Consider the following 15146-nt stretch of genomic DNA (forward strand, 5'->3'; position numbering starts at 1 on the left):
GGCTTTACGAAGTTATTAAATCTTTCCATTTCGCTTTCTGCTGACAGTCGAGACAGTCAGCTATTGAAAAGCCAACATGCTGGGAAATCATAACAGTACCAAATAGATGTTTGGATTTGGTTCATTGAGTGTGTTTACGGGATTTGGTTGGGAATCTACATCGGATTGAAGAACGCCGGCATGTACGTCACACATAGTTTCTACTCTTGCCCTAGTCGAGTCTAGTGGATTTTTAGGCCGATACTATTATATATTTTAAAGTTTCAAAGGTCCAATATTGGAAGAAATTAGATTTACATGTCTTCTTTATTAGAAAGCAGGTCAAGGTCTAAAATAAGTACTGTGAAAGAAAAGATGCTCAATCCACAGAGAAATTCACACAGCCCATATTCAGAAACTGTCCCTTTAAACAGGTTGCAGGGCTCCCGTACCGTTGTGATGCCACAACTCTACTACATAGAGGTAGAAAAAGGCCGATACAGTGCTGGTACAGTTGTTCCCCGACTGCAGTGACAGTGCAGAGATGCCGAAAGCACAGATCTGGAAGACACAGAAATGCTTACCAATCGGAGCAGAGTGGGTTTTTGTGAGAGGGGGTCTTAAAGAGACAGGCACTAAAACGGAACGCTTCAGATGGAGGGTGAATACATTATGATAAAAATGATACAATAATAAAAGCATGTTTGAATGTTCCGGTACAAAACCGGAAATACAAGTATGAAAATGAGCACAACAGGTCCCCTTTAAAAATCTGATAATGGAGATAGATGGGTAACTTTGTTATAATATCTGAAAAGCTGCTAGGATAACTAACTGTGCTGAGGGTTAGCATATCCTTCAAAGAGGATATAAAAGCACCTCAGAAAAGAAGTGAATCACAGTCAAATGAAGTGACAATTTTTGTTTCACATGTAATTTCAAGGGTTTCCAAATCGTACTCGGGCAGACTCTCTCCTCTTTGTGACTGTGAGGTTCTGTCTGTTGCCGTGGCAACACCTCAGTGATATAAACACAGCACTGACCCTGGATGTAGGAGTGAGAACAAAGAAAGCATCCTTCTTGAACGTAAGCATTAGGAGATAGTTTATATGTTCAAAGGCTCTGACGCAGTTCGTGTAAGTTCTCGGCAATGGAAAAATCAGACATGAGGAACATCCAGTGTGATTATAAATAGAATCGAAAATAGTAATAAAGATGTTGAGAGGTGAAAAATGCCATCTTCCTTAAACATCACTCATACCTTACGTGACATTATGGGCGCATAATATTATGTGTAGGGGTGATTGATTGGTACTTATAAGGAACATTTACATTTTTGAGTAACTCAGCTGCAATCATTCATCGGCAGTGATTTCTGTGCACACTGTGTGACCTCTATAGGTCTCACACTACATATTTCTGGAACTCATAAATTGTGGAAAGTTTTACGAGAAAAAAGCCTAAAACATCTGAAGATCATCCTTTCTCTTTATTGACAACTATGTTGCTGGCTGTGGAGAATTGATTTTTCGACGCTTCCCAAACTGCTCAAATCATTTTTTGAGCATATTGTGATTTGAAAGCCTAATGTTATGTTACTTACAGATTGCATATCATAGATTTTATTGATTGAAAAACTGCAAATATCCTTTGAATAAAGCTGAGCTTAAGAAGCTGATGTAAATATGGATAACTGGCAGGTTTTAGGGTTTAACTGTAACATAGAACCAGTTTGTGAAATAATATGAAATAATGACAAACTAGGACATTTAAGTGTATATTATTCTAACCTTCGCTGCATCTCCACATCCAGGCTGACTCTAAGAAAATATGATACAGATGTGTTTGGCCTGCAGAAAGTGGAAAGGCCTCATCATCCAGTCTATTGTACTTCACCATTAAGACCTTACTTTTTTGCATGTTATGAATGTTAATCCATCATTCATAATTTTGATAAGGCATGACAAAACGTAAGGGCACCTACAATAAAAACATTACTTGAATTCTTTTACATTTGACATACCATGCTTTCATCATGCTTTTACATAACAAAAGGAGTGTGCACGAGGCTACATGCATATCTTCAGGACAGGTTAAAACAGGCAAGCACATCTTTCATGGCTAAAATGACCTAACAGAGGGAATAACTAGTGCGAACCCAGCTTGTGTGTATGTGTGTGTAGCATGATATGAGGTGGTGGGAGTGTGGGTGGAGCCAACAGGGGAGTCGAGCTTGGATTCCAGCTGCATTCCAGAGACAAAAAAAAGAGATGGAATGGATCTGTCAACCCCCACCTCCTGCCTTCCACTTCTTTCTTCTTCTCATCCAATGCCTCAACCCACCTTTTGGGGAGGTTGACTAACTATCTTGTAGAAGGACAAGGCGGTCGATTCCATATTTTTCCAATTCTCAATAAATCCCATGAAAACACATTCAGTATTGTTTATGTAGCCAAAAGCGGACATGTGCCATAGACCCCATAGTTTATTTAGAGTCAGTCCAACAAATACCATCGTGCTGCCATAAATACTCACAGGAGCGTTAAATGTGTATTCATCCACAGCTTGAAATAGTCCCCTCCAAATCCTCTACTTACTCCTATTTGAGTAATATTTGCTAAAACCTGCAGAGCCCAGCTGTTTTTGGAAATGTCTGAGGTTTTTTTTCCAGTAGGAATGAAAGGGCCGCAGACATGTTGGTTTTGGTTTTTCAGTGATATTTTTGACATAAAGAAAAATATATTGCAACACCATTCTTTAGGCATATGAGCATAAACATGGTAAACATCTTAATCATCTTTGTAGTGTATCATTAAAGGTCCAATATTTTGCTCCTTTCAGGTTCATACATGTTTACACTTTTCTAATACTGTGTGTCTTAATATAACTGTATTCACCCTCTGTCTGAAAAGCTCCATTTGAGTGCCTGTCTCTTTAAGACCCCGTTCTGAAAAAGCCCAGTCTTATGTGATTGGTCGGTGTTTCCAGGTCTTCCACATCTACACTCTTTGTGTCTCTGCACTGTCATTGCAGCCAGGGAATGACTATTGCAGCACTGTAGGGCAAGTTACATATACATGCACACGCACACGCACATGCACATGCACACACATACACATACACATACACACAGTATAGTTGTGACAGCATAAAGATACAGGAAGTCCTGGCAGCTCGTTTAAAGTAGCAGTTTCTGAAGACGTGCTGTGTGCATTTATCTGTGGATTGAGAGTTTTGATGCTTTCACAGTATTTATGTTGTACTTTGACCTGTTTGATAAATAAGGAATTCATGGGAATTTGAGTTTTTACAATATGGGATATTTATCTTTGGTAATCCAGGCTAACTCTTGACATAAAACAATGCCAATAACTAAAAAAAAGCATTGTGCTGACATTTAGCAGTAACAGATTGATCACTGTCGACTGTCGTCCACTTGATCAGAGGACTATTTTTAATTTGTAATCTACCAATTTACCTCACGCATCAGCCACACATTCTTTATGTATCCCTAACATTAAGCTTTAGAGCTGCTACAAATTCACTTTTTATCAATTTAAAGATAATGCTTATCCCCTGAATCATATTAAAGACATCTTATATGTAACATCTGCTGAGGTATTAGCATGGAGCACAATGACAGTGAGGCAATAGATGCTCCTTTGTTTATTTCTTTGATTCTTTCCAATGAGCAGATCTGTGATAAAACCAGGTCATTTCAAAGCAAAGCTTCGGGCTTGACAGTTTATCAGAGCGACATAACTTTTGCACATGTTGCATATTCGGATAAATCAACAGTTTTGTCTCTCGCTTGTTTTATCAGTAGCAGGATAAAAGCAACGCTGTCATTTGTGAACAGAGCATTCCTAGAAGGCTGCTGTGTTTATACTGCAGACTAAATATTTATACCCTGAACTGAGAAGAACTGAGGCTGCTCAGTATGACTTTGATAAAGGTTTGATATGCTTTAGGCCAGGTGACTTACATGCTGCAGAGATCACACACACATCCACATTCAAAGAGTGTGTATACAGCTATGCAAACATACTGTATGTAGTGTATGTTACTGCACAAGCACATGTTGGCATGCACTGAACATGTGCATGCATACATGCATTGTAAAACCTTAATATTGGAAAAAACCTTGGGAATGGAATCCAAAACACACACACACACACACAAACACACACACACACACACACGCACACACACAAGATGAAGGGTTTGTCCAAGCAATGTCACTTGTGCTCATTTGTTATAGTTCTAAGGGTTCAAATGAGTTCTAAGTCCATAGGAGGCCTCACCAAATTAACAATGACGGATTAACACTGACACACTGTCCACTACATGTGTTGGTCTCCATTCGGCAAATAAAAGAAACAATTGTCAGACGAGATGAGGTGAAATGGGGTAAAAGGTGGGGCCAAGTGTACCAAAAACACAAGGAGAAAGAAGAAAGAGAGAACACCAAGAACAAAATAAGGAAGGTGTGGCAGAGAAACAGATACAACTCCAGGGAGGTTGAGGGAAATATGTCAATATCATACAAGTCCTCAGATGGATTTCTGAACAATTCCACATTTTCTTAGATCGTGTCTTCTATTTTGGATCTTTTTTGCATCATTTAGTGAAACCTATGTCCGATACTAGACTTGAGAAACACCTGATACCTGAAAAAACGAGTGAAATGTTGGCCAGATTGATCTGATTATCATAGAAAACAAGCAGAGGCACTTGAGGCCATATATGCTATACTAAGCCATTAAGTTCCATATTGTCTCCATGTCTTTGTCTCTGGTGCTTGAGTGCTTTCATTTACACTGGATTTACATAAAAAAAATGTGTGATTAGACAAAGTGCTGGCAACGCTAAGCAAACTCATTTGCATGCAAGCAGGTGATTGGATGTTCCCTCACTCGGCCATCTCCGTGTGTCCATGGATCGGTCACCGACCACAATATGTCACCGATTACTGTGAACTGTTGGCTAGCCAGGATTACCAGTTGCTTTTGGTGTCGTTTAGGTTTAGGCACCATTACTACTGTTACGTGATACATTTTAGCCTACAAAAGGTGATTTTAGGGTGAGGCATGAAAACCACTTGGTCTATGATTAGAAGAGAGGTGATTTGGATTAATACGTCCGAGACATGAATGGCAACGGGAAAACCCCGCATGCCCGGTTAAAGTCCTGTGTTTTGGGGAAAGTCCTGTGTTTTGGGGACCCATCCACCACCACAACCTGCCTCATTAACACAAAATAAATACATGGACTACTATACGAATAACAGTGCATTGCTTTCTTCAGTTACAAAAACATGGAATACATACAAAAATAAATACATGGGAAATGCAATTACTGCACTTCACTTTTTGTTGTTTACTAGTTGTTGTTATATGTACCAAAAATGCATGCATGTTTGTTTGTGGTTTACTGTGATACTTTCACATTATTTACATAGCATCTTGACTTGCTTTATAATTAAAAAAGACATTATATAATATGGGGGCGACGTGGTGGTTAGCACTGTCTCCTCACAGTGAGAGGGTTCCTGGTTTGAGCCTCGCCTGATGTCAGCCGGGATCGGCTACAGCCCCCCGCAACCCCGATAGGGACAAGCGGTTGAAGATGAATGATTTAATGATTATATAATAATAATGGGTAATGTAATGCCTGGGCCAACATGTTAGACTTAAAATACCGAAACCCAAAAGGAAAGTCATGTTTATGTGAGTTTCTGTAAAATATGTTTGTACACTCTCATAATCTCAAACTCATGCAGGACACAAAGTCTTATAAATATCCGAGAATGGTTGCTAATAGATCTCAAACATCCACACAGGCACACAAAGTGTTTGGATAAATGTGCTGAGAGAGATGCTATCCTTCAGCTGATGGAGGCTGAGCCAACATACCCACGTCACAGAACTCACTGTACATTTTATTCTATTATTCAAGCAATTCCAAACCCTCCTCTCTGGCGTCTCATGAGATTCACCAAACAGAGAGAGACTCCTCAACGGCTGTTCCTTTAGACTCTAGAGTCGATCTGAACCGTCAGGCAGAACTATGTCGGCGACGAAACAAAGAAGACAATGTGAAAAGGAGTTTTTGTTTTTGCTTTTCAAAGTGTGGATCTCTTATCTCTCTTATAGCAGGTGTGGAGCTGTTTTTTCCGTAGTTCTGCCACCTTTAATTAAAGAAAAATGTATGAATTTGTGGGAAAGTGTTTTGCATGACAGAAAATAAGTGAGTTGCAGATTGTTATGTGGATCAGGCACAGAAAGAACATCAACACTCACAAGAGTGAAGTTTTTTTCTTCTCCGTTGATTTTCTCAAATATGTCTTGACTTCAACTCAAATTTGTTTGGCATTTTCAGGAACCCCAGACAATTCTGCAACGTTTTATCCTGAATCTAAGCTCATGTTGATCTCACATCTCTCCCCCTGTGTACCCATAATGATCCAGACGCTTTCACTCTGGTGCTATGGCAACAAGTAAAGGCTATTTTCTGCTTTCCCGCTGCCAGCAAATGCATCACACAGCATAAAAAATACAGAAATCTCTGCAATTATTTTCCCACGGCCTTTTGCAATGTTTTCCCAACAGTTTAGCTTGATGTGAAAATAATTCTGAATGGCTGGAATGGAGACTATATTTATTGAAACTACAATAGCCTGAATGAGATTTATCTAATTTGACATTGCGCTAACATTTGACAACATGTGAAATATATAATTGGAGGTTTGTGAGAGATAATGGCACATTACCTGGTTTAAAATGCATTCATAAACCACATTAGTGTATCATATTATATGGTGACACGTGGGTATACAAACACATGCACACACTATCTGAGAAATACACACGTACTTGTTATTGTACTGTCCGGCACAGCTGGTGAGCTGAGACGTCATGGCAACTGTTGTGGCAGAAAACATTAAGGAGGCGTGGGAGGTGGCGGACCACTGTGTGTTTGTGTTTGTGTTTTTGTGTGTGTGTGTGTGTGTGTGTGTGTGTGTGTGCGTGTGTGCATTCAGTTGGAGAAGCTGGAGCAGAACGACAAGGGATCTGTATGTGAAACAGCCTTTATTACGCAGACAGCCAGGCCATTCAGTTGCACGTGAGGCACAGACAGGTTGCTTTTGTCGTGCATGTGAGGTCGATATGAGCGGGGACAGAAGAAAACATCATACTCGCTCAGAGAGTACGCTCAATTGATACAAAGGGTACGATTTTTCCCATTTATTCACCAATTCCTTAATATTTCTACTGAAAAACAAACAAAACAATAGCTAATTTCCTAGGATGCATATCAGAAAATCTACAACATATTTAACACACAAACATAGGCAATGTAATTTTTCGCAGCTGGGGAGTGATACTGAATTGGGCCAAAGTAATCAGCTGTGATTCCTGCTTGTCTCTTAGTATTGTGCCAAGGCTGTGGACGAATCAGAAAGCTTTATAGCTCATACCTAAATATAACATTTGCAGTTTTAAACATGTGATTAATGTTGTGAAATGGTTGCAGTTTGGTTAGATTTAGGCACGACCTGATTATGTTTATGAAATGATCATAGTTTGGGTTGAAATAATTATTTTTTTATGTTATATTATGTTACTTCCTCCTTTGCTCCTGTCATAATTACTACTGTCACTAGAGGTCATTGCCTAAGAATATCCTGGGAGGGACAGTCTCTGAATTTCATGTGCCTTGTGTTAAACAAAGGTGAGGATTTTAAGGAAACATATTGCTTCATTTACATCTTTAAAGCACCAAATAGTAAAGGTACCCAGCATTACTAAGGGATTTCTCAGGGAGAAAGCTGCCAGCCAAGCCAGCCAGGCAAACAAGTTGACAGAGCGGCAGGCAGGGAGATGAATAGATGGATAGAAGGTTGGAAGGGTCAGATCACAACGTATACACATGGACGGCGAGACAGACAGATGAGGCCAGACACAGACAAACATATACACAGATGAGTGGAAAGACTTGACACTCGGGTAGTCTTCGCTGACAAAAACCTGAGTTCTTTTTCTTCCTTGGAGATGACGTCACTAAAAGTCGGGTGATGAAAACACGGTTCTGAGAGGTATGCACGCTGACATGAACAACAGCAGAGCACACACACAGAAACATTGAGAAACACATGGTGGTACTAGAGTCTTGTGAATAGTAAATATCCAAAACGTCAAAATACGGACTTGTGCCCTATTTTTAATAGACCGCAGAGAAGTATTTAAATACATTCTGTTAGGTTTTGAGGGAATTTTGTTCATTTTAAAACAGACTAAACCTATTTTACACTTGTAATTGTAATTGAAGGTGTAATTGAATACTGAAGTTCAAGTGCTGACTTGATAATCAATATTTGAGAGGCTTTTAGCAATTCATTCAGTCCTCTTACGAGCTGATGGTGTCAACAACGCTGCTTTTAAAACAGTATGTTTCAAGTTGAACAAGACCAAGAACACATTAACTGTCTGCTTTTGCTCGGAAAATAAACACTTTTCTTCATCTTTGTTCTAATGAAGACGAAAAAAGTGCTTCATCATTTGCCGCATTCATGTCGGCGAGCAAACGCCAAACCAATTCCAGGAAATGACCCAAAAACAGAAACAAAAGCTTTTGTATAAGAGAATGAATGTTGACATGTGATAGCAAGTAGTTCCTCATGTTTGGAGAACTTGGTGTAACGAGCAGTCAAACTGCAATAAGAAAGTATGTAAGAGTTATTTTTGTTTCTTTCGCCAAACCTGATTCCTTACCCGCCCAGTTGATTTCAACCAATTCTACCTCAGCAGTTACAAAAACAAATGATAATGTAAGTCCCTCATTAGGAATATCTGAGTGTTCAAAGTGAAGTGTTTGTTCTCCCTGTTTGAGGCACTTGTTGTTTCTTAAATGAGCAGAAGGAGGCTGTGCAGCATTACATAGAATCGAGGGGAACAAATTTGTACACCTAACTTGTCCAAGTACTGAGTCAAACCCACACCAAGTGCAGCTCTGGGGCTGGGTGGCATATTTATGTGTTTCAAGCTGGAACTGAGTCGCTGCTTGGCATTTTTGGAGAAACAGTATCATCTGTTTCCTTTAAGATTGCTTTGTCATTAAACTGAAACATTTCAAACCCGGACTGGCTCTTTGCCAAGCAGAGGTATCAAACAGACATAAATATGGCTACATCCAATTTGAATGGAATGTCAAGAATGAAACTTTTGGTCACTTCTCTGTCCCATTTTCTTAAAAGTAAATAGTTGATTAAATTGCACAGTACCGTCAATATCCACAAACATGCAGGTGCTGTGTGGGTTTTAATTGCAACCAGAAATCTAACAAAGTACACCTGATATTTTTCTTATTTTAAATTTTAAATCTGTTGCAAAATGTAGTAGCCCTCAGGTCAGGGCCGAACATTTCCACTGCAGAACAGTCCTGACCTGCCAGCCGCTTTAAGCACGGTCTAATGGAGGTGGTATGGAGATGAAAGCTATATAGCCAAGCTGGGCTGGTGCCCAAAATTCTTTACTTAAACCCCCCCACCATCCCTCTCTCCCTCGATTGGCCCTCAGGACAGAGTATGGAGATTTAGGACAACTGGGTTGGCCTGTTGATAGAAGCGTCCAGATTGAATCCAGATCCACGCTGTCGTCACATTGTGTGTGTGTGTGTGTGTGTGTGTGTGTGTGTGTGTGTGTGTGTGTGTGTGTGAGTGCGTCCTATGTTTTAGCAGATGTTGAGTGATCAGTTCCTCTAAAAAAGAACATTTCCGCTAAAACAATGGTCATCTCTGGAGAGGGATTATAGTCTAAGACCCTTGAAAAGATATAATTCGTTAATGTATTTGTTTGTCTTCTCTATTTACCTCTTAAGTGAAGGACTGACACTCTCTCTCTCTCTCTCTCTCTCTCTTTTACACACACTCACATTCCCCAGTTCTGAGGTAATCCCCCAGAGCTGCTTTGTGCAGCTCCTGCCTGTAAATTCGTTTATGTGTGCCCAGTTTTTACCCCGCCTTTCTCTCATTTTCTTTCTCTTACACCCGTTCTTCAGGCTGTCTTGTGAAACCGAGGTCAAAGTTCATCGTTTCAAAGAAGGAAAGATCACCTCAAAAGGCTGCAAGCTAATTAGCAGGAAAACACGCCAGAGTTGTCACATATTTATGTAAATGTTGTTATTTATTTTTTTCTTGAATTTGATCTGCTGTCTCACAAGGCAACAGTTAGAAATTGCCATAGGAACACATGTACAAGAACAAGATTCATACATAACTTACTTTAGTTTCACATGGGAGAGGAGCAGCAGTCTCCTCGGTGAAAGTCCTGTCTTACTTTCATGCTTTTATGACTGTCAATCAATCAATTATTTAGATATTTCCAGACAGACACTGAAGGGTTCCTCATGTGTAGGTATCAGACGATGAGGGCCACTGACCAAGCTGCCGTATTTGAGAAGTAGGTATAATAAACTATTTGTTTATCTGTTGTTGTTGTTGTTGTTGTTTTGGTTATACAGGTCAAGTAATTTAAAAATATACAGAAGTGGATGATGGTATCACTAAATTGGAGAATCATGTAGTAGTTTACATATTGAGAATAATAACCTTTCCAGCTGACTATAATGAGATTTATTTCTTGACCCTCTGCTCACAGTTTTTCTGGGAGCGAGGCGAGCATGCGCATGGGATGCAACACAAATTCCGGTTCTTGCGACATCTATTTTTCAAGTGTTTATTAAACAGATCGAAGCCACGCAGGATTTTTCTCTGTCATTTACTGGATCGTCTTAAAGCACTTTAACAGAATACTTTCCACTCGATGTGAGTGATTTCACATCTCAGGCATTCAGCCTTTGGGAGGAGGGTGCTGCACCTCCCACGAATGAACGATGTAAACATTAGCGTTTTTGCAGCCCGCATCCACTGTACAGCTCTGGAATTACAGGCTGCCCTTGTGCTCCCTGTAAAATAATATTGGAGATCTTAACATGCATTTATAGATGGGGATTCGAGCAGTGCGGGTCAAAGAATAGGTGTGTTATAGGTTATTTAAGATTGAAAAAGAAATGATGCAGATTTAAATCGCTGTAAATACTCCTCACTGTCACCATTGTTGCCTCAACTCCAGGCCGCTTCTTCTCTAGATCGACACTTAATAGCAGGGATGTGATATATCAACGCCAACAGGCCATGCCAAATCCAACAGTGGAAAATCCGGAGTGTGCTTTGAAATTGATATATGCTCATGCGGGGCCCTCATTTCAGCATCATTTTAACAATTTCAAGATGATATGAGAAGTGATGGCCAGCTGAAGGGACATGATTCAGACTTTGCTATGCAGCGGCCCTCGCAAACAATTTCATCGTGTTCTAACGAGCAGTAGCCGTCCTGTCCTGCCAATTGCAACATGCATATAAAACAAAATGCAAGTCCATGTCAGCCTTTTTCTTCTCTCCTCCCTTCTCTTCCAGCCTTACCTCCCTCTCCCAAAGGCTCTGTGAATTGTGTGTGTATGTGTGTGTGTGTGTGTGTGTGTGTGTGTGTGTGTGTGTGTTTGTATGTATGTGTTTTAGTGAGAAAGAGTCATGGTCATACTGGGACAATTGAAACACCATTTTAGGAGACAATGGGCTCCTCCTACAGGACCATATACCACAGCTTCTAACCTTATGACTGAACTTCAAGCAGTATTTTAAAGACTTGTCTTTCCCTCCACATCATCCTCAAGAATGTTGCCATATTCTCAACTCCCAACTTTTCAGGACTATTTTTTTCTAGCAGACAAGAGCAAGAGAAATATTGGACTTCAATTCAATCCAAGTTACTGTTCTATTGTTTTTATTCTTCATTTAATGCAAATTTAATTGATAATCGGACCTTAAAAATAGCAATTTGAGAAAAAAAAAATCACTACATAACGTCTGCTTATAGCCTTTTCTGGGATTTTCAAACTATATCGCCGTCATCAACGTTTTCTGCATATCAATAGATTTATTTCCATGACATTGGATAAAGCTGTAAATGATACACTTGAATGAACAAGAAAAACCTAGTGGTGGTTAATATTTACACTGGGCTATAATCAAAGTTATAGACTGTATAACTATAGACGAAGTTAACCTTAAAAGTTTACATTTTTTATCAGATTTTAGCTAGCCAACTTTGTTATGTTGTGTTAAGGCAAGCTGTGGTCTGCGTGAATTGATCGCCACGATTACACCTAGACTCAATGCAAAGATGAAGACGATGCAAATTCTCGGCGGGTGACGCAATAAACGTTCCATAAACGTTGAAATATTCAAACTTCTGAATACCGCGGCGTGAAACAATTTTCCACGGACGGTGTTAGCATAACAATAGGCCATCAGACAGACTGATGTTTTTTTCTCAGATGCGGAGTGATAGTTATTATGCAAAGGAATACGACATAGCTGTTCAATGTGCATATTATATTACAGCTATGAACCAATCGGATTACTTGATATCAGCTACCTGTTTTAAAACTGGCTTGCATGAAGCTGATGAAATAACAAAAAGTGACCTTAACTAAAGAGTCACGACTCCACCTTCTGTCCCAATTTCATTCAATCCAAGGACATTTTTTTCCAAGCAACTTTACACAACACCTAAGCTTTAGACCAGATCTGATAGCAAAGAGATTTTCTCTGAAAGAACAGGTTTTCTGTCGGCCGTAACTTTACAACACTGGAGGGTTTTAATGATGCTTGTGTGAGATACACACTTACAGCCCCTGGTTTATGGCTGAGTCAGTCCCCAGCAGTTTGTTATCTCTAGATTTCAGAGTAAATGAAGTGTCCCTCTTAAGTTCTCAGCATTCTTTACATGATATGGCACTATCTGATAGGCAGAGAGGAATTCAGTATCTTTCTTTAACTCATTAAACCACTCAAAAAATGTGGTTTGTGTCCTTCTAAATTAAAACACTCCTGCAGAGCAAAGCAAAGGGTTTCGTGTGTGCATGAGGTTAGCTCAAAGTCTTCAGCCAATTTTATCCTCAGATTGTGCTCTTTTTGTTTTGCCTGCTTCTGTTTTTATTAGCTTGGATGAAGGCAGAGTCTTTAGAAGCACACTGCCCCAATGTGTTCCACATTACACAAACCCAGACAAGCCTCCCCTTCCTCTTTAGAATATTCCTGTGGTGGACTGGCCTTTCATGGTCACTCTTCAGAGCAAAAGAATCCTCATTAATATAAAGAACCACTGATTTTTTTAGAATGGAAGCAAGCTATCACAGTTTTAGTTCTGTGGTTTATCCAGTAAATTCTCTCTGCTTGTCATGCATTTGCTACAGTAATTACTACAACAAGCAAATTATAAACGTCCCATTAGCTAAGGGTTTGTTTTTAGCTTGAGCATGATGCATTTCTAGGTATTTACAGTGAGGATGGCATGTAATACTCTTCTTGCAGGAGATTAAAACTCTCCAGAATTCAAAGGACAACATTAAATAGTACTTCAAGTTGTTGTATAGCTGCCCAGAAGGAAAGGAATGTTGATATAAAATCCCATACAGTAAAAAGTGAGATTTCCATGCCTTTTTTAAATTATAAAGCAGGTACTACTAGGTAAATACTGTGAAAGTATCAAATCCCCCAATCTACAGAGAAATGCACATAGCGTAAGGTTGTGTTGTTTCTACTATACTATATATAGGCAGAAAGTGCTGCTACAGTGCGTTTAGTTATTCCCTGGCTGCAACAATCTCTATAAACAGATTCTGCATGAATGAATTTCCTTTGTAGTTAGACTAGTGTTGACAAATCGTGTTTGAGCGGACTTTGTTTTCATGCAGGTAAACAGTTCGTATGGAGAGCAAAAGAGCCAGAACTCATGGGCCGAAATCTTGGAATCCATCAGCTTTTGTCTGACAATGAATATTAGCTGTTGCCCCCAGACAGGCGCTAATACAGAGCGTCTCAGACACAGGGTGAACATAGGTATATTCAGACAGAGTTAGAAAACAATATAATGTGTTTTTTTGTAACATACAAGCATGTTAACATTTTCTAGTAGAAACCCAAATGCAATATGAACCTGAAAATACGCATGATAAGGTCTTTTTTTTTTTTTTTAAACTTTGAATATATATTTGTTATGACTTTGCAGAATAACATATGCCATGCTTTACCTACAGCAAAAACAGTTATACGTATTTAATACAAACCATCCAAAAACTAAAATCTCCCTATATGGAGAGTCAAATCTTATCAACTGTGGAGCTCCATTTGTGTCACTGACATGAAAACATCTGAGCAGCCCTGCTGTAGATAATCAGCTTCTTCCACAGCTAGTCCCCCTCATGTTGTGCCCCTCCCCCTCTGCTTCTCTGTTTGTTCCATGTCAAATGCATTATGCTTATATATGTAGCTAAAATGAATAACATGCTTAAAAGGTTAGTAAAACCGTTTTTTTTTTTAGTAAAACAGGTTTTTTTTATCCTCAAAACTCTAAATAAATACAATTGTTATTGGTAATTACTTTTCTAATCTGCAAGGAGACAAGCACTTGTGTCATTATAATTATTTTCTAGAATGTAATTCTTTATGTTTATAGGATTTCTCAACTGCCCTAAGATATTTATTTAAATTTCTTCTGTAATATCTTACTTTCTGATTCAGTTTGCTGATTATATTTTGAAAGTCTTTACCGGAAGCCCCGCCTCATACTGTCGCACTGCTCTCTCTCTGCATCTGCTGGCTTTTTTGGTTCAGCATCTGTCTTAACCAGAGAGTCCACGGAGCGCGCAGTATGGATCCGTTACGCATTACGCACAATGCACTACGGTGTCCTTTCTGGCACAGATGGTTTTCTGACACGCGCTTCTGACTGCTGTAAAGACAGCGACTCTTAAAAGCTGCGGTGACTTGCGGTGGGGGAAAAAATAAGTCTGTAGATCTTGAATATAATAGAGGGAGAAGACACAAGTGATACGTGGAGACTCTTTTGTTTTCTCCACTCCGACGCGCGCACACACTTTTTGGACATATTTTAACGGGATATCATTTGTTGCATCTTCATTTTTGTGTGTTTACTATATGTGGATACTTATTCGGCACCATGGGAGACTCCGTGTTCCTCGACAGGCAAAATTCATATCTTGTAAGTACTCTGTTTATTGGCCATCAACGAAATATATTGACT

General features: G+C 39.4%; 1 protein-coding gene across 2 annotated transcripts in view; it reads left to right on the forward strand.

The window, feature by feature from the left end:
* The window catches only part of LOC310964943 (rho GTPase-activating protein 6-like), a gene marked incomplete at its 5' end in the record, with an annotated part of 73554 nt that overhangs the window by 15775 nt on the left and 42633 nt on the right, over positions 1 to 15146 (forward strand). The window contains one exon of one of the 2 annotated variants that reach the window (XM_083938277.1): positions 14768 to 15104. The exons of the other annotated variant lie outside the window; for it this stretch is intronic. Within the exon in view, the coding sequence (XP_083794403.1) occupies positions 15063 to 15104 (42 nt within the window). Of the gene's footprint in view, positions 1 to 14767; positions 15105 to 15146 lie in introns of those variants that run through there. 2 annotated transcript variants of the gene reach the window in all.

Source organism: Echiichthys vipera, assembly GCF_963691815.1.
Source record: "Echiichthys vipera genome assembly, chromosome: 23".
In the NCBI taxonomy this organism is placed as follows: Eukaryota; Metazoa; Chordata; class Actinopteri; order Perciformes; family Trachinidae; genus Echiichthys; species Echiichthys vipera.